The 25,964-nt window shown below is 40.4% G+C and overlaps 1 protein-coding gene across 1 annotated transcript in view; it reads right to left on the bottom strand.

Moving 5' to 3' along the window:
• ctnnbl1 (catenin, beta like 1) overlaps positions 1–25,964 on the bottom strand; it is a 65,858-nt gene that overhangs the window by 31,993 nt on the left and 7,901 nt on the right. The window contains exons 6-11 of the mRNA XM_072712864.1: positions 24,018–24,111; positions 22,593–22,684; positions 19,449–19,521; positions 18,851–18,909; positions 15,643–15,791; positions 10,841–11,022 (exon numbers count right to left, since the gene is read on the bottom strand). Of these exons, the coding sequence (XP_072568965.1) occupies positions 10,841–11,022; positions 15,643–15,791; positions 18,851–18,909; positions 19,449–19,521; positions 22,593–22,684; positions 24,018–24,111 (649 nt within the window). The remainder of the gene's footprint in view (positions 1–10,840; positions 11,023–15,642; positions 15,792–18,850; positions 18,910–19,448; positions 19,522–22,592; positions 22,685–24,017; positions 24,112–25,964) is intronic.

Genomic DNA, 25,964 nt, shown 5'->3' on the forward strand with positions numbered 1-25,964 from the left:
CTACTTTTTGCTGTTACTAAGTGGCATTGGTTCAGTTTTCATACAAGTTTCCTGCGATGGCCACAGACTGGTTCCTAAACCATATGTATTTCGGGAATACAAGTAACACAATGTCACCAATTGAACAGCTTGGGAGGTCAGAGTCAGAGCACGACTGGAGTTCAGTTCAGTCTATGAGCTTTATTAGGTATGGGCTTAATGAGGAATGAAGAAATTTGTCTCCGTAGTGTGTTATGTACGTCTACAGCTAGAACTCTTTCCATGAAGGCACCTCTTGATTTAGATGCTCAAGTTGAGAGTCTCTTTGTAGAGCAGCCTGTTACAGCAAACTCCTCAACTTCTCACACTCTCCTGCAAACTCTGAGCTTGAGTCTTTTGTAACTCACTGATCAAGACCAGAAGCCCCCAGGTGTGAAATCAACTTCATTCTTTTCTCCAAAGAGAGGGGCAGATGGAGAGGCTGAGACATTCCTTGGCAGATTCAGGGATTTGGCAAGTCTGATACTTGAAAGTCACAGGTTTCCATTGCTGAGGGAAACATCTCCCCTCCAATCGCTATTCACTACAGGGTGTCAGCTGATTGGGAGCATGCAGGGAGTGAACGAGGCTCACATGGGACGCCTTCTGTCAGCAGCAGCACACAAGGATGATGTCTCCATCCACAAATACTGATTATGCTAAAAAATCCCAAAAAAGTGGGTTACCCCTGTTACTATTTTTGTGGAGTGCTGCTCCATCATTTTTTTCCAGTGTATTTTGCTGGCATGTGCTATTTACTAGTGATGACTCAAACACTGGCTAAAAATTATGAATAGCATAATGCACACTATGCATTTCGGACAACATTCTGCAAATGAATTATCTGCGTACCTCCCATACCCCCCTCAAACCAGCCAACCCCCTGGGCACAAGATCCTCAAACAGCTGAGTCAGATGCTGTCTTTCAGTTTCAGAAATAAACAAAGCCGAAAAAATAAATAAATCTGTCATTATGATTATATACTCCTTTGCAGGGGGCAAACGGATAAAGCACAGATGAATCACACAATGGGAACAGCAGCAATTTTAGTACTGGGCTGTCAGCAGGGCCTGGGGTGGGGGCGAAAGGGAGTTATAATTTCATCTGTTCCTCAGATAAACACCATCTTTAATGAAGGCCCAGAGGCTGAGAGCTTCGGTCTTGGTCACAAGGTGTGGGGCACATTCTGAAGATGATATGGGTGATATCTGCTAGGTTTGCCCAGAGCTTCCAAATTCATCATCCAGATGCAGGGGGGGAGGGGGGGCAAAAGCCAATTTACATGGCTCCCTACTGCCTGAAATCCATAACTGTAAGGAAGTCACGATCAGCAGGGACCAATGGTGGTAAAGTGATCTTCACAGAAATCCATTAAAATTGCTAAAAGTGCTTCTGAAGGGTTGGAACAGTCAGGTAACTACACATATCTTGTACACACTGAGCTACTACTGCTGTCACAATGAAATCAGTGTTAGAGCCAGGTGGTACAGGTGAGCATGAGCACATCCCTTGAGACCCAATTCCAGACAAGCTTGGTGTCCATCCATCCATCCATCCATCCATCCATCCATCCATCCAGCTACTTATCCTGCTCAGAGTTGGGGGGAGGGGGGCACAAGACGCTGGAAGGGATGCCACTGCAGGTGCAGGGCACATGATCTATGGGCCAGATTTAGTAATGAATTGTAATCATATCACAGGCCGGTACTTTGAGAATTGTAATATGTGGTGAATGACCCAAAGAAACCCCTTGTCCTCCATGCACTATGGAAAATAGCTGACTGTTCCATGCAATCATCTTCATTATTTAAGTAGTTGTGTCTGTGTCGATTTAGGGGGGGGGGGACAGATTTGGTGCTATTGTGCATCGTATTCCATGAACAGGCCTGTAATTTGGTCGAGCCGTCTAATCTATACTCGTCCAAAATGCAATAACTTGTGCAATTTCTAGAAGTACTGGATGGATCAACGGGAAATGTAAAAGTTTTTACCTGAATGCTGTGAATCCTTGTTGTGATATTTAGGTATGAAAGTATAGGTAAATTGACTGCAAATTCCACTTATATGACAATTTGCTAAATCTTGGGGGGGAGGGATTTGAGGAGGCGGGCAGGTCTATTTCAAAATTGCAACCTTCAGAAATATTAAAAATAATACAATCACATTATACGCCTGTATACATTATGCGATGCTAACAAATTTAAATGTTTAAAATAGGTGCCACATATTGAATACAACAAAATTAAATACTAGAGATATATACAGAGGTCTGGAGGGGCCAACGTGAATTTTGTTTTGTGCAAAAGATTTACATGCAACTTATTTACATTTAACTGACACTAATTCAAAACGGCTTGCAGAAAGGAATGAGGTACAATTTGTGTGGATCATGAGATTTGAATCCACAAGCTCTGCATTATGAGAGCAATGCCTTTACCTGTTGAGCTACAAGAGAGCGGTTCACAGGATACTAAATTGTGCTTTGGCATTTTATTTTTAATACGGGGCAATCTTGAAATACATTGAACGGAAGCAAAAAAACAAAAAACAAAAAGGGAACAAAAAAAGAACACTCATTTACAGTATACATATGGAATTAGCTACAATCAATAATAATAGTATTTAGAAATGAAAGTTTTAATTCTTGACTCATTGAATTACAGTAGACCAATTCCTTGCCTACAGAATCAGGAATACTGGCGAACAAGTGACTATCTTGCCTGATGGTTGAACTCACGTTTTGAATGAGTGAACATGGTTAATCACTCTCCTTTACACACACACACACACACACACACACACACACACACACACACACACACACACACACACACACACACACACACACACACACACACACACACACCACTGAGAATGAAGCTTAGGGTGAAATATAAGACAGAGATAAAAACAGAGTAAATAATGACAAATAGATTGATCCTGTTAACAAGGATAAGCCTTTAATCATATAATCCTTCTCTTTGCTGTAGTTAAGTGCCGTTGCTTCAGTCTTGGGGCAATCTGTCTCAAAACTGGATCACCACCAGTTTGTCATTCCTACAATATGTCTGCAAAGTCTGACAAAGATACTTTTGTAGTAACTGTATTTTTTCCTCAAGACCAAGTATCTTTTACACATGCAGTTTCCTTCCTTTGCTGCCACACAGTGCTGCAGCTTCATTTTTGGGGCAATTTGTCTAAAAATGAAACCAAGTGTTGATCTTCATCCATATAATGTTTTAATGGAATAATAAGACAGTAATAAGTTCCATCAAATACTTCTTGATTTGTCAAATGTCATCTGCTTTCACCCTTCCCCTAACTACCACTAAGTTGTTTCAATTTTGGGATGATCCGTCTCAAAATTTAAACAGCTCTACTTTGGCAAGCTTGAAAAAGATCTAGGGGAAACTAAGTTATTTTAATGGTGTCAAAACTGCCCTTTTTTACATTCAAGGCAAAAGCTGTATGCCCAGAAGTCTCAGATCACATCTCCCTGAGCCTGACTCCCAACGAGGAAGCCACAGATCTGCAGGACAACATCAGCCTTAAAATCCGTGCAGATATGGCCTGAGGAAGCCACCACAATGTCTCAGTACTGTTTTGCTAGCACAGACTGAGACTTGTTCGTGCATGAAGCAGACCTGGGTAATATACATCAGCAGTGCTGGGATACATACATTTTTGCACCTAAAATGTACTTATACAAAAGACATTGAAAGCTGCATAAGGGAACCTTAAGAGAGCAATCAAAGACGCTAAGCACAAACACAAACAGTGCTTTGAGGAACACTTTGTGAACAACAGCGCATGCAGCATCTATAATGGAATTATAAGGCAATGATGGACCACAGGACCAACATTCTGCAGCCCATCAACAAAACAAGTCTTCCTGACACTCTGAACCAGTTCTCTTACTCACTTTTGGTGCTTTTCCACTGGCATACAGAAACCAAGCTATACCTATCCTACACCACAAGGACATTACTTTCAAGTTGGATCCAGCTGGCTTTGATTTTCCACTGAGAAGGGTCGGTTTGTTAAAGGAGTTGCTGGGTTTGAAGAGCAACAGTGATGTAAAACCAATGAGATGCTTATTTGCTGTTCACATGGTGTACATCATGATTTTTTGTGTAAATTTCAACTAGCACATCTGTGAGAATCACTGCATTATGTTAGCATCAAATGCCAGTGGAATTAGCATTAGCTTGCGGAAATTTGCATTACAAATCCATTGTGTTCATGCTTTCTGTAGTAATTTTTCAAGTAGAAAGTTGGAAATTTTCAAGGCCAACAACGGCTACACTTTCTAAGGCCATCCTCAAACTTGGCCTGGATAGTTCCACATTCAACCAAACATCTCAAAGTTTGTGCAGACTACTGTTGCACGACATACTGGCTCTGAAAAGGTACCGTGGTACCACATTTTTTAAAGCTGTTCGATATTACATTTCTTTAGTACTGGTACAAATTACACTATTACAGACATCGCTAATGCTAACCACAGAATCAGAACCATGGACTCAATATATCTGAACCACTGCCGAAACTCAATTATATCTAATGTCAGAATTGCACACATCATGCTATATAAAGTACTAAAATGTCAGCTAGTTAAATATGATCGTCCAATCTGCAAGTCAGTGATTTATGTAAGGGATCTTATAATACAGTAAGATCTTATAAAATAGCAAACAGGCTACGTTAACATAATCAAACTAGCATTTTTACCTACAGGTTATCATGCTACGCTGTTTTAAGCAGTTAGATAATCAAGTTTAAATTGCTGAGTGAGAAGTTTTGTTTATGTTGGAGCAGATGAACAGAAGAAAGCAGAAGTAACTGATGCCAGTACAGGCGATTATATTATCTGTTCGCTACTTGAAGAGAGACGGTGAGGAACTTGATCATGGAAGGAATACGGTCTACAGTTTTGGGTTCTTGCATGTATTTTTTTGCACTTACCAGCGTAGCTTCCTATCAAAATTTATTTAACAGACTGTATCCATGCTGATCCCCCCTCGCCCCCAGCCCCCTATACACTCACAAGTACTTTTAACAGACAGAAACAACTCCCCACCAGAACTGCAGCTTTTGGTACCCCTTCCAAGTCAAGCACTCTTCCCAACCCTTAAGGTCTGTTGCATGCAAAGTGAGCCCCTCTAGAACTTCTTTCCCACAAATACAGGCTGTACACACACACACACACACACACACACACACACACACACACACACAATGTGCCAGTCACCATATATATATATATATATATATATATATATATATATATATATATATATATATATATATAAAATATTTACTTGTTTTTACTTATCATACGATGTTATTACTCTCTGTATTATTTGCACTTTAATTTGGTAATGCTAGATGACCAGCTGTCTTTAGTTGAGCACATAACAGCAGTCTCCCAATCTTGCAGATTTACTCTGTATAACATGAGGAATATCAGGCCTTTCTGCCTCAGTATGCAGCTCAGCCTCTGAACCAGGCACTTGTTATCCCATGACTTATTACTCTGTCGCTTTGAGCAGAAGCATTGGCTAAATATGTCGTCAGCAACATTTCATTGTACTGCAGTGTGTCTTATAATCTTATAGTCTTATCTTTTCTCACACACACTCATAAAGGTTTGTAATTACATCTTTGTGGGGACTCTCCATTCATTTCTATGGGGAATACTCTAATCCCAACATGATGACCTTAACCCTTAACAAGGCCTAACATTAACCATAAGTGACCAAGCAAAATACAAGACTTTTGGCGTTTTGAGTTTTTTGATTGCATTCACAAATCTTTGCGAGGACCTGAAAAATAGTCCCCACATCATCAAAATATCAGGTTCCTAAAACTGTGGGGAACATTTAGTCACCACAATGTAATAGAAACATAATCTACACACAAACACACAAAATATTAGAAAACTGACACTGGAAAAAGCAGCTAATATTTAGTCACCACCCACAGAAAGAGAGGAAGCACTGGATTAATCGTCTAACAAAAAGCAGCAGTATAGTCAGTGCACCATTCAAGCCCAGCATAGAAATAAACAGGGAAGTGACCAGAGCGCCTAAAAATCTCAGTTGCAACATGTATGCCTCTCTCCTGTTGAATGAAGTTAATTTAACTGCCCTCTCCTCTGAGTGGAGAGCGAGATGGCCAACAGCATGCAGAGCCAGCTCCAGCTGTCAGCAGATCTCATCCACGTCATTCAAGGGGCATCCTTCTTCATGCACTGCTTCTAAGGTAACAGATGCCACGTCCGAATCCATTTTGCCAAGAGCAAATCTATTCACTCATTCACTTACATTTATTTCACTATGTTTATCCCTACTGAAGAATATAATTCCCCATATGGCTACCCTGCTCAGTGAACACTAATTTTATGTTAGTTGTGCTTCTCCACCCAAAATATTTTGGTAGGCTACATATTATTTGCCCATAAATAGAATGACCTTATTTTGGAAATACAATACAATAAGCCAATGGCATTCATACAAACAGACACAACTCATACATAGGAGCAGAAACGTGTACTCATTATTTAAAGAGTTGCTTGTCCATGATTCTGTTTCATATTCCTTTTTGGGGAAACAGACATTTTGTCCATTAATATTATAATGTAAAGGGTGCACAAACGTATCATGATAACTTGCTTATTAAGGTGGCGATTCAACTGCGTCGATCTGTAACTTCAGAATTGGTTGCAACTGATTTCTGGGTTCAAAGTCTGCCTTAAAGGTTGTGTGCTCTTGCGTTCACATTGTGCAGGTAGATGTGAAAAGCAGCTGCAACCGGCATGCAAATTTCTGGAAAGTAGGATGGGAGGAGAAGGTTCATTAATGTTCATAAGGAAGTGCTACCTGATCTTTGCACTACAAAGATTTTGAGAAGTTAACAGGACCACAGCTAAAGACTGTGCTACTAAACTAATGTAGATCATTGGAATAGACAAGAGCCATTTTCCATCTTGGGAGATTAAAGATTTCAGCAACTCATTCACCGCTTATAAGAGGTCTCAAAGTACCACCTAGCAACATATTCATAATTCATTATTAAATCTAGCCCACAGATCATTCTTGTGCTTCCCACAGAATTAAAAAAACAAAAAAAAAATGATGCAAGATTCCGCTAAATTAGGCTGGCAGGTTTGGCAAGGTTCACCACAAGCGAATTTCCACACCAGTGCACCACTAGTTAGCCTAGGTAAAAGCAGCCAATTGCATAATGCTGCCTTTAGTTTTATGTTCATTTTTTCCCAGTGTACTGCAGAGTTCAGCCTTTTTAAAATTTACTCTGGCTTGTGGGGCTGCCAGAAACAGATCTGTCACCTGCTCTGTCCATCTAATCTGTATTTGTCGCACTCGCCAACCTGTACAATTCTAGAAGTTCTAGATGGGTCGCCATGAAATGTGAAAGTTAATAAATGTGTTTACCTGAATACTTGAGTCCCTATTGCGATATGTAGGTCTGAAAATATACTTAGTCATTGATTGTACATTCCACTTACGACAAGTTTTAGAATCTTTCCCCACCAATTAGTTGGTTACTTGTATTCCTTTGATAAACAATATAAATGACATTTTTAAATACAGTGGTACCTCAGTTCTCAAACTCACTAGAATTCGAATTTCTTGAAAGTCGAACAAACCAGTTTGACCTAGAACTCGATCTGAATAACAGAAGAAGTCGAACCGTGTACACTGACCTAATATAAATTGTACGCGCCAGGAAATGAGTCATACTACAATGCAATTCTTACTTGAATGCCTTCTTCACAGACTGGACGATCAAACAAATAAAGCAGCGCAACATTACAGTAACTAACAATAAATAAACCACTAACTTACGTGTACTATTGGAGCATTTATGTAATTTATTTAAACTTTATTTTACCAGGTAAATTAACTGAAAAACAGTTCTCACTGCTTTATGTGATATTCGGGAGAAATAGCAGATTGCGCATCAGAACTGCCTGGGATACAAATGTCATGCATGTAACTAAACTCTTCAGCCAATAAGGGCAAAGGTGTGTCGTCACGGAGGCGGTTCCAGTTTGTGCAGCCGGGTGAGAGGTCGCAATGCATCGAACCGTAATGCATTGCGTCAGGATCAGAATGCGTTGCTTTAAGCCAGCGCTGTAAGCAAGTCGAACGCACCCAATGACTGGACTGGGGAAACAAACTGAAACGCGGACTTAATACAGAGGACTAATTACAACAACCAGAAACAGCTGATCACATGGGGATCCCACACGAGGTTAATGAGAGGGCGTGGCACACGGAAGGAGCAGATGATCGGGCAGGACAGGGGTAATGTTGGGATAAGATCTTTATCGTTTTGGAAGCCATTAAGAAAAAAATGCTCTTCTAGTTTTATCCTGTTCATTTTGTGTTTAAATGCTAAAAAAAAAAAAAAAAAAAAAAAAAAAAAAAAAAAACATATTTAGGTGTAATTTTGGGGGGCCGGGAACCAATTAATTGGTTTTCCATTATTTCTTATGGGAAAAATTCGAACAGAACTCGAACTTTTTAGGATTCGATCCGGAGTCCGGAACGGATTAAGTTCGAGAACCGAGGTACCACTGTATTAATATTCTATTTCTCTTTTGCACTATGACCAACGTTTTCGGTGACATAACAGTAAGAACTGTAACAGACAGACTAATAGCTGTAGAGTCATGATGACTATGGCAGAGCCTGGTGTTGCAGGCATTGCTGCGCCTGAATGCTACCCAATGCCACCTCCATTAAGCAGTGAAAGGTTTCTGTGCTTTAAAGCAGGACTGGCAGCATTTTACAAACACTAATTACATTGTTGGTTTCCAAAGTAAGGGGAGGGAACACAGACTGAAAGCCTTTATGGCAGAGGATCCATGATAAGCGAAGGCCTGCGGCACGGAGAATGACCTCAGGAGAACGGGAGGCTGAGACACACAAGCTCACTCCTAGGTAGATGTATCACAATGATCATTCTAATTCTAGCTGAACATACTGCAAAAGGTCCTCTCTTCTGGATGGGGGAGGGGGAGATGGGGAGATTGGGGGGGGGTGCCATTTACTTTGTGTAAATTACCCTTACGGTCACTATCTGCCTGCAAGCCAACAGCAGCGTGACGTGTAGGGTGACGAATCCTCATGATTCCCCAACACCCACTGTAAGACGCCATGCCAGGCAGCAAAGCGCAGCCCAGAAATAACTCCTGCTCTACTCAGGAGTGTTTTGGCCTACATCCGAGAGCCACTAAGCCTTTCACATCATGTCAGGGCAGCTCCTTCTCCATGGGCTCAACATCTTCACCTTACACTGAACTGCCAGCTGGATTAATTGGTAGCGTGACACTATGCATTAGTAGCAGAGGGTCTCACTGACAGGAACAGACAACTGGGCCAGTGAGACAAACCGCTGCAGCACTGCATCATGCGCCATTTGGAAGTAATTCAGAAGGTAGCGTTTGATCAACTGGGTCACACTTGCAGAACAGCCTCTGATAATATTCATGGATTATTATGATTGTGATAATCGGTAAAGAACAAAAACCTGCCTGTCATAAATGACCATATTATATCTAGACATCGGGAGTTAATTTTTTTAAACGCATAAGGGTTTTGCTGCCGAAAGCAAATTTACAGAAAAAAAAAGTACTGGAACACATTTATATGTGAAATACAAGTGAAATAAACTGAAACAGGATTACACTGTTCTGCAGAAGATACGTTTTGGCTTAGATGCACTACAGCAAAATAAAGTGAAAAACATCTCAGCTTAGAGCACCAGATTTATTGCGCACAGCAGTTGGTTAACTTTTCATGAACAGTTCTAAAGTTGTTACGAGGCTTGGGTGTTATTAAGATAATACAACACACCACAGCATTTTCAAATCCTTGCAACAAAATTAGCCGAAACCCCCTTGGGGCCACAGCATCTCAAATGGGATTTTGCAGGGATAAGATTTACCACATAAAAGTGGGCAAAAGGGGCTTGCTTCATAATTAATTTATCAGACCCTACAAACAAGAAATTATTTGAGCACAAAGCTCTCTTTTGAAGATCTCCACCAGTCTTTCAATTATCATGCAAACAAGGAATTATTGTACACTGGTTCCAGAACTCACATTTTTTTAGAAATCTGTAATAGATCAGGAAGATTTTCAGTGATATTGTCATAAATTAGATTCCACAGGAGAAAAAATTGCACATCTAAATTGGAAATCACACCCCCACAAAAGCAGTGATGGTCTGGATACCATAAGACTGTAGAGAACCATGCTGATGATTAGTATGCAAACACACATCTCCACGCTGGCAGCTGCAGGCACACGCTCCAGCAGCCCAACGTCAACCTGGCCACTGCTCACATCCTTAGGAAAGGCAGGTCTATCAGTAAGCAGCTATCTGGGCCTGGTAACTGCTCTTCCTGTTTGCCTGTTTTCACATGCTCTGGGGTTAATTAATTTTGTTCTACAGACAGGAGAGGAGACAGGATAAACCGATCTGTTCACCGGAGGTGAAAAATAAGGCAGCAAGATGATGTCAAGAGGATAACCTCCCAACAAGACTAATATTTAAGAATAACCGAAATTAGTCATTTTTCCGTTCTGTTGACTGATGAAATAAAACTCCAGGCTGAAGGATATCACTTACAAATCTAATGACACATTTAGTTGCAGACTGCTTCAAGCATTCAGATGGATGGAAAACTAATAAATATCTAAAACATAAACCTTAGCTTACTGTTTGGCTGAAGAATAACTGCAGAAGTTGTTCTAGCATAGCATATAAATGGATTTTGACCAAACGTACCTTCGTGTTCTTTATCCGAGATGCCAGCTTTCCTCATCTTCTTTGGCGTCTTCATAAAAAGGGGGAATATGGTCCTCAGGCCCAGGATGTCCACAAACTTGTGGCAGTTATCAGAACCCTCAGGTCCAACCATACCATGATCTAAGACCTTTAATGCGCTGGTACGGGACATCTTCTTCTCCCTTTAAGAACATGTGCGGGGGGGGGGGGGGGGGGGCAGAAATTGCTGGGCATCATTAAACCAGTGGACAAAGCTTGATGGTGGAAGAAATAAGGGAGAATCTGAAAAGGGCACAGTGCTTGATGACAAGGCTTTCAGATACACAAACCCAGATAGCAGATATACAAGTTCACAAAAAATCTATGCAAGTGCAGTGCTAATAATAAAATACAAAAGGCGCTAATGAGAGGGGAAAAAAAAAACTTATTGCAATTACAGTAGACAACTATACAGCGACCAGAAAAACCCTTTAGAATGACTAGCATTAATGTATACATTTCTCTTACAATATGGTCTGATCTTCAACTAAGTAACAACGAGCTTTGGTGCTGTCGATAAGGACGGCATTGCCATTTGGTCTGCGCTGAGACAATGACCAAAAACATCAATGTAAACCCGCTACAGAATAGCTTAAAAAATACATTAAAGAATCCAAATTTAGAGTAGCCCATTCAGAATGCAGACCTTAACCAAAAAGATTTTGTGGAATGAGGTGAAGACATCCTATACTTGTGAGTTAGAATACTCCGTGTTTCTGCAGTGTGCAAATGAATAAAGTAATGATTTCTGTTATAAAATCAATAAATCTGCAATATCATTTACTGGATTAAGAAATCCTCCTAAGACTTTCCCTGACCACTGTGTATGTAAATATTCACTCTCACACACACACACACACACTCACGCACACACACACTCACGCACACACACACGTGTATTATATACACAACACAATCCTATGGCAAAAAAAAATGGCAGCTTCTTATTTTGAGTATATTCCAAAGGACTGGCCTCTACCAAGTCAGACAAAAGCCCACAACAGAAAGAGGTGACAGAAATGACCAGGGGCAGTAGAATTATGTTTGTCCGGCACCTGTATGGAGTCAAACAATTGCCATAAATCTCTAAAAGAACAACAAAATAAATGCTGAGTAACAAAACAAAATAAATACAAATAAAAATAAAAGAATAAGAAAATGCATTTCTCTATTGTTTTTCCTTTTTTCCCCTATTGCTTCCCCCCCCCCACAAAGGGCTGTCAATCGACTGGCTCAGGGTGGGCTTTCCTGACCGAGCAGAGTAGTCGCATAATCCCACAGAAGGCAGAACACACTGCCGTTACACCCACTGAGTGGCAAGAAGAATGAACAGCAGCATTAACATTCAGCTTGAATGCTGTGGAAAAAATAGCTAAAATGGGAAAAAGATGCTGTGCGATTGATTGTACAAAACAATTTAACAAGAAATCTGACCCATCTTCTTAGACTGCTGATAACTAAAGACAAGAAGCAAATGTATCGCTGCAATCCACAGCAACGACTGGAGTCTAAGCTCCAAAATGTGGATTTGGTTGTCATTTTGTGTCAATTATGTTGGATTTCAGGTAAATCATACCTTAAATTATATACTATACTGACTATTCATCAATTAAATATTTAACATCATTTATATCCTGTGTCACTGTATAGTTTTTATAAGGGGCTACTCCACAAAACTAGTTTAGACAGTCAGATAACTTTAAAAGTTTCTTAAAAAAAAATGTTGTCAGGAAACCCGATTGCTGGCCATATATCAATGTCCATGGTCCACTGGTCCTTTGGGAAGTTGGACAGTATCCCTGTAGAGTCCAATTGCTTTTAATCTAAACAAATATTTTTTGTTTCACAGTTTCCAGCTGATCGACAGCTTGGCCCTTCAAGGATAAACAAAGCGATGCAGAAGAAGCCAAAGCAAAAGGGTAAAAGTAATAAAGAAAAGTATTTTCTTATTCTTTTATTTGTATTTATTTTACTTTCTTACTGAACAATTTTCTTATTGTTTTACAGATTCATTTTTTATGGCATGACTGACGACTCCACATAACCTAGCCCTCGAAAAGTTTCTGCACGGCTTTGTTCTACCAGTCACCACAATCAATACCAAAGCTATGAAGAAGTCGTCCCATTTACAGAGCAAGTCAGAAATAATGTTTTGGGGGGGACAACAGAAGAACGGACACAAGTAGGACTCGCTATCAATTATATTCATTATCGAGTAATCTACATGATTAGTAATGTACTAAATCTATTCATTTCATGATTTGAAATTACATGCTAAGCGACAGGACTGGCCTTCACTTCAGTGCTAATCATCGTGACATACAAAGTAAATTTAAGTCAAACTGTAAAAGATACGCTAGGCTATGCGTATTTTAGAGCAATCGAGACAGCTCTAGATCACAGGGAATATATACGCACACACTGACAATCATATGCTATGGGTGATTTAGTGGCATCAGTTAGCCTAATCACACATTGTTGGACTGAAGGGGGAAAGTGGAACACCTTGAAGAACCTTGCACAAGGGGAGAACATGCAAAGCTTCATCAACAGACAATGTAGGGTTAGACCCTCAACCCTGGAGGTGTGAGGCAACAAAGCTACTCTTTTCATGGCATCAGACTTTTTCCTAAGATGAATAAATCATATAATAAGCACAATTCAATCAACAGCTTTCACTGTCTACATTGTGGGCACACAATGCAGAAACACTACTTCTGGATTTCTACTACACCTCCAGAACCTCCGAAGGCTTCTCTGTGCTCTGCTACACCTACAGGCATGTGAAAGCAAAGATCACAGGTGTGGAAATGAAACAGAGTGACTTTTTAAATTTCATTTTCAAATTGGGGGTGGGGGGGCTGCACTGACTTCATACGAGAGACCATAAATTATTTTCCAAAAATAACCTCAGCTCTGCTTTTGTTTTGGGTGTAAAAAGAAGAGAGAGAACTTTAACAAAGACATCTCTCTTTTAAATAAATGCCTTAACTGTTAAGGAGATAAAAACCAAGACCGTGCATTAATAATTCATGTACCCTTATTTTAAAATGTGAGCAAAATTGCTTGTGAAGGTCCTTTAAGATAAACCATCAGTTTAATGATAAAATTTAGCGACAATCATTCCAGACCATAAAATATACAAGACATTCAGTTCTAATTCTCATTTTCAACATATCAAAAACTGAGACTGAAACAAGAACTCTTCTAGGTTTTCTGAAATGGAGCTTGAGACTCATGCTATCTGGGTTAGCTGTACAGTGGTCTGACAGCAGGGAAATGGAGCTGTCGGTCAAAGCAACACTGATTCATTCTGCCTGTGAAGAACTACATGCTTCAGTACCATCGCAGGAGAACGTTTCACATGCACAGCTGGTGGCATGTGGAACTCGATATTGTACTAACTTGCATCAAATCACTGACTGCCCCCCACAAACACACCTACAGGGACATTGTGTGGTAACGTCACAGTCCCTCCCTCCACATTAGTTATAACAAACATGCGTCTGTCTACATGCTAAGAAATTACGCTCGTCACTCCAAGACAAGGCTTGTTATCTTGACAGCAAACAGAAACTCTGAAAACTGTCAGACACCTCCTTATCATTGTAATTAGGGGCTAGATGAGAAGGCTGCGGCAGGCTTCTTATGTCAGATGCCGCACAAATCATGCAAGAGGCTCCCAAGAGCCATTCCCTGATGTCTAATTAAGCCAAAGTATAGACAAGGGAGCTTCTTTGTTTTTCACTACACTGTTAATTTTATAAACCTACTGACTCCACGACAAGAATAGCAACAGAGGTTCGCGCCACAAAAAACTCCACGGAATTCTACCAGACGCGTTTCTCTGCTTTAAGGTTGGGCTGTGTTGGCCAGCCCAGTTACTTAACAACAAAAAAAATGGATGTTTCCTCAAATTCTACTCTGCAATCTGTCAACAACTGATCTCTGTTCATACACTAAAATGTACTACATTCAACGTTGAGATTATTCTCAAACATACTGTTATATAACTTAAAACATTCTCAAAAAAATTCCAGCAATTTACAAGTTAATTCATACTGATGAACTACTGATGTGCTTAGAAAAAAAGGGCCACTGTATTACGGTTAGAATGGAAACCCCTTATTGGGCCCTATTTTCCAACGGCAGAAGGCGCAATACAAAGTGGTTTTGCTATTATCATACCAGCGCATTCCTCATTTTCATGCCATGCACACACATAGTCAAGATAGCAAATGATTTTGTGCCCGTTTCCTGCTCGCAGGAGTGGTGTTTCTTTTTTTTAAACGAGGCGTGGCTGGGTGCCTTGCTAGTTTAAGGCAGCGAAATGACATTACGCTTTTGACCAACAAAAACCACGTCATAAGTTAGTAGTACATTATTAAACTGTATTTAACCGCCTTGTTTTAGAAACGTGTGGGTACAGCACGCTTGTTACAAACACAAGTATGCGCTCAAAGTGCCCTAATGGTGTTTTGTTTTATTTAATTTATATACCTTTTATTATGGAGCACAACTGGGTCACGTAATCATACTATTCAATGAAACGCCATAGAAAAAAAAGAATAAAAAATTAAAAGCACATCTTTTAACATCATTATATCAGGTCATGCTGGCACAAAATCCTGTTTTTCCTCCGTCAAAATAGCAAAATGGTTTTTGGACATTAGATCGTCATAATAGAGCCCATTGTCACACTAAGCACTGTGCCCATTAGGGGACTGAGCTTGCGCCTCCACTCCCTCACCCCCGGGACTGACCTGAGCATGAGGTTCATGAGCTGCAGACCCTCTCCTTTGAGGAAGCGGTCTCGGTTGGCCGCCAGCATCAGACAAGAACAGAGCGAATCAAAAAGGTTCTCCATCATCTCCTGCTCCTCCGCCATGGCAGGGTTATGCCGCTTGAATACCTGTGGAGGGTCACAGGTGTCTTCAGTTCCCACTGGATTTTAAGAGCTGTACGGCCAGCTGTAAAGGTCATCAGCACGCAGAGCGTCTCCTAGGTGGTAAATTACATGACCTGCTTGCAGTCGTAAAACAGCTAAATTACACTGCACACTCAGACTCTGGATGGATGGATGGACTAAAATACATTTGCATTATTTCATTGTTTTCATGCACATCCATTCTACAAAGGCTTTTTCAGCAATGCACTTTTCATAATTGTGTTAGCTTCATAAATTATACTCAATTTTGGCAACAAGCAAAACGTGGAACATGGCCTGTTTCTATTACACTGTTAACCTAATTTAACACCACAAAAACCATTTTATTTTGAAAATGAAACAATGGCAGTATCCTACTATGCCAATATTTGATCATTCTCACAAAGATGAAAATCCTTCTACAAAACACAAAATATAACAGTGAAATACAATGTTTGAATTTTGCAAGGAGCAACTGGCAACAGAATTAGAATTTAGTGATTGTCATTGTTGAAAAACCACAGCGCACAACAACGAAATGTGTTCTCTGCATGTAACCCATATATGACAATGTGACATAGCAGTGGGCAGCTAATTCAGCACCCAGGGAGCAGTGCTTGGGGGCAGTACCTTACTCAGGGTACCTCAATGGTACCTTGCTGGTCAGGGATTTGAACCTGCAATCTTTCAATTATGAGTGCGCTTCCCTAACCATTAAGCCACCATTGCCCACAACCATACCTTTTTAGGATATAATTTATATCTCTGACTTAATGATCCCTCAACCATTCCCCCCTACAGTTGCAGTTTTAAAATTAAATAAAACAAAACTAGATGAAATGTTTTTAAATCTTTCAACTTCACTTCAAGTAACCCAGAGCAGACAATCAAATAGTGTAATAAGATGTAAATTCATTTTTTTTTTTTTAAATGATTTGTACTGTATTGTCAATTGATTTACTCCGTAGCCTATTAAATCCTCATTATAGACAAAATAATGAGAGTCTGTGGTGAAACGAATTTTAAAATTTAGAAAACACTGGTGTTACATAAGAATGACCCATACTGTGTTTAGGAATGAATCTATATACTTCAGCTTCTTCCACTCTTCATTCAGAAAAATTTCATAAACAATCAAATGCTCTTAACCAATAGATATGGTCTAAATCAGGGGTTGGCAACCTTTTTAAAGCAAAGAGCCCTTTTTTCTTAAATATCTAAACCAAAATTTACATTGAGCTGCAATGGGTAGAGAAGGGGGTTTGGGGTAAGACTTTTTAATATGATATGGGCATAAATGCATTTAACACGAAAACAAAAGTTAAAGTACTTACAAAAAATAAAGAAAACCAATTTCAGCTGGCTATAATATGCAAATCGGAGAAAATATAATAATTTTTACGAAGACCTGGGAAGGTGTGGTGATGATTTACTAAAAAAAGTATATGAAAGAGTTAGGAATCCCAATAAATATTGAAGCGTACATCCAATCTCAGGTACAGCATACCATTTGACCGGAGACATACTCTGGTCGCAGAGAATGACTTTGCGGAAGATGTAAATAATGCCGTTAAAACATCACAGAAGCGTGCGATGCACTGCCTCATTCACATATAGCTAAAGAAATATCTAAATGAAAAATATTAACCTATAAATAAATAATTCATCTTTACGAAAGTATTATGATTATGTTAAGACATGAAAATGTGAATGCGGCTAACGTTCTGAGAAGAGCCGCAGTCACGTGGTCAAAGAGCCACATGTGGCTCGTGAGCCGCAGGTTGTCGACTCCTGGTCTAAATGTTAGCTTTTATTAGTAGCATGGACTGAAAGTTTAAAATGTATTATTGATAAAATAATAATGCAATCAACTGCATAGTTTAAACAAGCTTATACGCTATAGCATAGGCTGTGATGTAATATTTCATACCAATAAGCTCAACCTGTATCTTTTTTCTGTCCTGAGTAATGGAATGAATATTACCATTACACCAAATTTCATGACTCTCAGTCCTGTACAAGGGTGAAGTGAAATAGGTCATCCAGTGCAAACAACCTGTAGCATCAGAACAATTTGCCTGATCAAAATCTTATGGAAAACTTTTTGTCTAGATGATCTCAAGATACTGCAGTTCAAATTTTGTGTGAATCAGGTGAATGGTCTGAGAAGAGTTAGAAAAAGTAGATTGTTAACATTATGCAAATTAGCTAAAAATCTAAGTAGGCAAAGCTTCATAGTCCCAACTGGAATGAGTCAGAGAATGCCGGGAAAAAAATTTTTATGACTCATGGTTCCGGAGAGACCAAAGAGTAAAACACTACACTACAGCGCCACCATCAGGCAATGGGTTTGATTTTGCTTGCGTCAGTAATGGTGGGAATTCTGTACCACTCCACCAAATTTGACGTCTCTAGACCATCTTTGCTCCCTATAATGTTTTAGTGAAGAAGAAGAAGAAGAAGAAGAAGAACAACAACAACAACAACAACAAACAACAATAAGGTTCCAGCACTGCATGGTTGCACCTCTGATAATTCCTCCAATGTCCATCCATTGTAGAAGAGCTACCCTACTGGGCAGGTTTAAAAAAATCCCAAAGGATCTCCTTTTGAACTACCAATCCCATAATATACATCAACACTTCTCTCAAACCCCAGCCACCAACAACCAGTCACACAAACATGATCACTGCACCATTATGATGGTAATACATTTGTCCTAATTTCCAGCTCCATGTTTATTTTCCACTGTAAAGATCTCAATGCCAACATGTCAATTTTTCGTTCTAATTATGTGGCATTTATAATATACCACATTAATTTATGGGAAAACAGTTGAATAGGCAGCCCTGCAGATACTTGCAAGACATTTAAAATTAGGTAATGAAATGAGAGCGTAATCAGATAAATATCGAGTATAAGACTCTATTGAAACCAATAGTGTGCGCACGCACATGTTTGTGTGTGCGTGCGTGAGAGAGAGAGTAAAAGAGAGAGAGCAAGAGAAAATGATAAAGACTCACGTCCTGTGCTTAGGTACTTACAGAGAGCTGCTGCAGCAGCACATCAATTCCATCTAGTTCACCCAAGAGCTCCCTGTTGCCTGGGAGAAAAGTGTTTGTGTGTGTGTGTGTGTGTGTGTGTGTGTGTGTGTGGGGGGGGGGGGGGGGGGGGGGGGGGGGGGGGACAGAGAGTGGGGATGAGATAGGCAGGGGGAATAAAAGCTGACATAATGCAGGCAAAATATCAGCACCGTTCCTTCACTCCCAAACATCTAAAGCTTGTTTATCCATTTCAAAACTAACAGCGCCCGTGTCTGGCAGTTCCAGATATTAACAAAACTGTATTGCAGCCATCTTTCAGACAGACCCCTTTTTCTTGGCAGCTGCAATTGCAGTGAGAGAAGTGAGCAGCGATTACCACTCCAACAATGTTTATACACCCAAGAACATGCTCCCAGGGCTGTCATTCAAACGGATTGCTTACAAGTGATATTACTTTGCCAATTAGCCTGGTAGCAGTGTAGCACAAGACAGAGAGATGGGTAAGAAAAAGGCTGGAACCATGTCACTGCCAATATTTTGTTTTAAGAAGGTCAAATTATTTAAACATTTGCCTGTTTCTTTAAAAAAAATCACTTACTGTCATTGTTCTGGAGTAAGATGGCCAGGATTTCACTGCAATACAACTTGTTGGCATCAAACGGCATTTTTGCCTAAAATTGAAGATATAAAATTTACAGTTCTTATAACATTTAAATTTTACTTAAAAATTTACTTTAAAAAAACACGTAAACAAAATTTTATTGAAAACCTGTATTCTTATGAAACCTACCATTCAGTTTCACAAGCCAGTAGAGAGTAGGGTTGTGCAATTCAAAATTTATGGATACAACACAGGATCTTGAAATGGAATTTGAATCAGAATGACAGGAATTTCATTTCAATTCAAAGACATTCAACGCAAATACACAACATAGGAAAGTCATTTAATCTAGTAAAATCAATGATATAACAGACTTACTTTATCCATTTTATGGAGGTGGTAATTAATGTAAGTAATGTAATTTAAGCATTTTCTGTTTAATGATGCCCCTGCTAATAAAAGTCTCGAACTAGACAGCATCATCTGCAAACTTACCACAGATAAGTGTTGGCACGGCTGGTACTCTAATGCAGTGTTTCCCAACCCAGTCCTCAGGAAACCCCGGACGGTCCACGTTTTTGCTCCCTCCCAGCCAATCAGGAACACAGAATACCTGGTACAGGTACACTGGGAGCTCAGAGGAAGCAAAAACGTGGACCGTCTGGGGTTCCCTGAGGACTGAGTTGGAAAACACTGATCTAATGATTGGTCTCGTTTTATTCAAACATTCTATAAAGCGTTACAAATCTTGGGTAAATGTCATGGAAAAACACCACTACTCAGGTTTAAATCACATTTGAATGTCATCCAAATGAATATTAGGTTTTCATGACCCCCCCCCCCTCCCCCGCCCCCACCCTCCCATGTTTCCATGTGAAAAAGTAATCAGTTTCTTACACTCAGTAACTGGTTATGCTACCTTTAGCAGCAAGGACTGAAGTCAGTTCCATCCTGTAGTTATTGATCAGCCTCACTCTTGAGAAATTTTGGCCCAATCCTCTAGGTCCACTACTCTACCTCAGCTCTGACGTTTGTGGATTGATGAGCATAGACTGACCATTTAATCTCAGTGGACTTCAGGTCTGTATTTTTGAAGCTTAGGTTGACCACTGCAGCTTTTTCACGAGCTCTGCATGCGCAGAATCATAATCAATTCTAGTCCTTGCTGTTAGTACGTTTGTGAGAAGCAAAACTGAGTGAAGAACATAAGAACTATACAAACGAGAGGAGGCCATTCGGCCCATCGAGCTCGCTTGGGGAGAACTTAACTAATAGCTCAGAGTTGTTAAAATATTATCTAGCTCTGATTTAAAGGAACCCAAGGATTCAGCTTGCACTACGTTATCAGGAAGACTATTCCATACTCTGACTACACGCTGTGTAAAGAAGTGCTTCCTTAAATCCAGTTTGAAATGTTCTCCCGCTAATTTCCACCAATGGCCACAGGTTCTTGTATTTGAACTAATGCTGAAGTAACTATTTGGATGAACAGCATCCAGACCTGTTAGAACCTTATAGAACTGGATCATGTCCCCCCTCAGTCTCCTTTGCTTGAGGCTGAACAGATTTAGCTCAACTAACCTTTAGTAACATTCCTCTAAGACCAGGAATCATTCTTGTGGCCCTACGCTGCACCTTTTCTAAGGCCGCAATGTCCTTTTTAAGATATGGTGACCAAACCTGCACACAATATTCTAGGTGAGGTCTCACCAAGGAATTGTATAATCTTAGCATTACCTCCCTTGACTTAAACTCCACACACCTGGAGATATACCCCAACATCCTATTGGCCTTTTTTATTGCTTCCCCGCACTGGTGAGAATGAGACGTGGAAGCATCAACATACACACCAAGGTCTTTCTCATAATCAGCTACCTTTATTTCAGTAGGTCCCATAAAATACCTGTACTTTATATTTCTGCTCCCTACATGGAGTACCTTACATTTGTCTATGTTAAATTTCATCTGCCAGATATCGGCCCTGTCACTGATTAAATCAAGATCCCACTGTAGCTGCTGAGCCGCTAGTTCAGTATCTGCTACACCACCCACCTTGGTGTCATCTGCAAATTTCACCAGTTTACTGTATATATTGGTGTCTATATCATTTATGTAAATTAGGAACAATAGTGGTCTTAAAATTGAACCCTGCGGTACCCCACTATGAACGCAGGCCCACTGTGACATTGTGCCTGAAGAGGGGAGAAGCAAACAGGGACTGGTAACGAATAGACATTCATCTCCCACCGTATGGAAATATTTTATTCAAAATTAAAGAGACAATACTGAGCAAAAGTAGGTGATTTGTAGGAATTGTTTCCTATCTGTTGGCACAACTCATGGCAACACCACCAACGTATTTGACAGGCTCCATTGGTTCTATTTGGCTATATAGTTCATTTTCAATTCCTAAATATCGAAAAACTTACAATAATTGCAATGTGAACTTTCCCCAATATCGTTCAGCCATAAAACACATAATATGGTATCAAATAATAAAAGAATAAATAATATATATTTATTATGTACTGCATAATATAAGATGAAGCAGCTAAAGTGATGGGACTAACCATTTTAGCAGTGATTATTTTGACATACAGGAATCGTAGAACGTAAATTAAGCAAAATTATTTAAGTAAACCTGATGACAAAGACAGGCTAGGTTACTCTGAGAGGCTAAATAGCACATCACCCATAATACATACTCCCAAAGAATAATTCCAAATAAGTTCTCCTTTTCTAAAAAGTCTTATTTTTCATAATCAAGTAGCTGTCCTGCCATTGAGTCATTAAATATATGTTTAAATGTTTCATCCAACTAATACTGTAGGTTTTCATAAAATTTGGAAGATTTTGGTGATCGAGGGTAAAATCCTTCTCACCAGATTTATTGCAATCGCCTGGTTGCAGTTGCAGTGACAGTAACAATACAACTTAGATTTTATTTTTTTTTTATTAATATCTCATATGAATAAAAACTGATTTCTTGTGACCCACACTTTGGAAACCCCTGCCATAGGCAACTAGCATTCTTCAGTTTCATACACAGCACCAGCAAGCAAACGCCTAACGCATTACATCCAGTACTCCAGCCTTTTTGTCACTCTCCCCCCCCCAAACCCCCAGAGCACCCCCACTTACTTTTATCCTCTTCAGAAGCCACTGCATCAGGCCCTGCTGTGCTGCCTCAGTGCACAAGCCTGGACGGAACTCTGCCATGTTCTCGATGATGGCTGAAATCACAGGCACACCTCATGCAGCCTTACAATCCCGTGTTCTCACATGCATGAATTCCACCATGCTGTCGACAACTAGATTTACAGGGCTAACATGACAATACAGAGATTACTATGCTTTATGTGCTGAATTAGCTGCCCCCTGCTATGTCGCAATGTCACATATGGGTTAACGCAGAGGATACATTTCGTTGTTGTGCACTGTGGTCAACAATGACCACCGATCTCAAAATTCAAAATGAAACAATATTAGCCAAAGGACAATCTTTATTCCTTCACTATTATCATTTGCACATTTATTGTGGCATTGACTGTAAGAGTCATGGGGGGGTTGTGGGGCACCGGCATTGATGTTCACCAAGGGTGCCACATAGGTTTGGACCAGCCCTGAATGTCAGTGTGTGTGTGTGTGTCAGCTTGAGAACGTGCAGGTTTAGGGTCTTTCCATGCGAGGACGTTCTCCATGAAGAGTGCCACTGAAAGCAGGATGCCACCATACTCCAGGCACAAAGGGCAGCTAGCAAAGCACCATTGCTACAATGTCAGTGTGTAGATTAATGACTGCAGAGCAAAACAATTTATAAGGTGAGAAAGTTTAGATCAAGCGTGACAGATTCTGAAAGTTTCCCTTTTATGCATACTACAGAGGCACTATGCAGTCACTATCTGAACGAACAATCGGGGATTTACCAACAGGGAAATGACAGGCTTGCTTATTCAAGATGCGAATCAGATTTGGATTCAAGTTTTTCCTAGAGTCAACTGATTTTAGCCTCAACCAAAAATCTGACACTTATAAACTCTCCTAAAAATTTTGATCAATGTGTTTGATTTCACCTCATACAAGGTGCATGATTGATAAGCGCGGTCAGGAGAATGACCGAGGCAGTCAAATTTCTTTTGAGCTTCGCTGATTAAAAGCAGGAAAGGAAAATACTAGCAAAATATAATCTCAGATTACAGACTATAAAATATTAGTCATATTGCTAATTATTCCAGCCATTTCATGCCTTCGATTAAGAAGTTCAAACGATTCTGTAACACTTTGTATACCACATTCCATTTCCAAAACATTTACTGTTCTTTCTTTGAAACCTAATAAGATGCATTATCCATAACACCACTGACCTATTTTCCCTCTAAAAGGACTTTACACAGATTCAAGACATCCTTGGGCTGAGATGTGACACTGATAGACCTCCAGCTCCCTGCTGGATGACTGAATGACATTTCAAACGAAATTATGTCTGCAGAAAATCTGAGCCAAGTTACCACTCTAGAGGCTATAGAACAGCATGCCTCACCCATCAGAGTGCGGCGCAGCCCTTACCCAGCGTGTTGTACACCCCATCTGCCTCCTCCTTCACCAGTTCATCGAGCCTCTCCATGTTCTGCACCAGCAGGGCCACCACTTGTCCTTCCAACTGGAACCAACAGGGGAAACCACCATGAAACAGGCCTGGCTGTGAACCTGCTATCAGCAGTGGCCAGTGGGGTTACCACAAGGGCACGATCTATGCAACAGTAACGGAGAGCAAGTGGTGGGAGATCAGTTCAAAATGTAAAGATGGAGCATTTGGTACGCAGATGAATATCAAGTGATGCATAGACATTTAAATAGCACCCATTCAGTTGACAATTTTCACACTAATTTTTGATTATCAAAGCAGACAATTCTGTACAATAATCATTAGAAAGGGGGTAGTTGGAACTACAGCAATGTACTGCCGGGACAATTCCATCACCCGCTGCCCTCAGCTGATCCTTACTCCTCCCACACTCATAACGGCCTCTTCTAGCTGCTGTGGTCTGGGAGGCACTACCATAGCTACAAGGCCAAACTTGAGAGACTAAGAAAGAGCTACTAACCTCAGGTCGTTCGTATACTAAATAAGGACTCAATGAATTCCCTGGACAGCCTGATAATACCCCCCCACCACTGTCTAATCCTTACCTACTCCTCCCATACCTTCAAACTCTACAATATGTAAGAGTACTAGATGGATCAACTGGAAATGTGAAAGCCAACAATGTTTTTTTAAAACCAAAAGCTCCTAGTAGGTCTGAAACTACAGCCGTTGATACACTATGTGGACAAAAGTATTGGGACACCTAGCTATTACAACTACAGGAACTTTTATGACATCCCACTCTAAATCCATGGGCATCAATATGGAGTTGGTCCCCACTTGGCAGCTATAACAGCTGCCACTCTTCTGGGAAGGCTTTCCACAAGATGTTGAAGTGCATCTGTGGGAATTTTTGCCCATTCATCCAGAAGAGCATTTGCGAGGTCAGACACTGATGTTGAATGTGAAGGCTTTGCTCACAATCTCTGTCCTAATTCACCCCTAAGGTGTTCGATGGGGTTGAGGTCAGGGCTCTGTGTGGGCCAGAGTCAAGTTCTTACACACAAAACTCACCCAACAATGTCTTTACGGACCTTGCTTTGTGCACTGGGGCACAGTCACGTTGGTACAGAAAACGACCTTCCCCAATCTGTTCCCACAAAGCTGGAAGAACAGAATTGTTCAAAATGTCTTGCTATGCTGTTGGCACAATGCAGTGAGGCAGGTAACGTTCTCCTGGCATCCGGCAAACAGACTTATCCATCAGACTGCCAGACAGAGAAGTGTGATTCGTCACTGCACAGAACATGTTTCCACTGCTCCAGGGTCCAGTGGCAGGGTCCTTTACACCACTCCATCCGACACCTGGCATTGCGCTTGGTGATATGGGGCCTTGCATGCAGCTGCTCAGCCATGGAAGCCCATTTCTTAAAGCTTCCGGCACACGGCTTTTTGGCTGGAGTTAATGCCAGAGGATGTTTGGAACTCTGCAGTTACTGAGCAAACAGGACACTGGAGACTTTTACGAACCTCAGTTCCCGGCAGCCCTGCTGTTACTTTACATGATCTGCCACTTTGTAGCCGCGTTCCTGTTGTTCCTATAGGCTGCCACTTAAAGATACCACTTACAGTTGACCGTGGAATATCTAGCAGGGAAGACATTTCAGGGGATGACTTGTTGCAAAAGGTGACATCCTATGACAGCACCACACTCAAATTCACTGAGCTCTTCAGAACGACCTGGTCGCATGGCTAGCTGCTTGAATTTATACACCTGTGGCAATGGGTCTGAATGAATGAAACACCTGAATTCAATGACTGAGTTGTGTCCCAATTCTTTTGTGCATATAGCGTATATTGAACATTTCACATACATATCAATTTCCACAATCTTTCCTAACCAATTAGGTAGTTCCCAAGTGAGTCAA

Source organism: Paramormyrops kingsleyae, chromosome 6, assembly GCF_048594095.1.
Source record: "Paramormyrops kingsleyae isolate MSU_618 chromosome 6, PKINGS_0.4, whole genome shotgun sequence".
Taxonomy (NCBI): domain Eukaryota; kingdom Metazoa; phylum Chordata; class Actinopteri; order Osteoglossiformes; family Mormyridae; genus Paramormyrops; species Paramormyrops kingsleyae.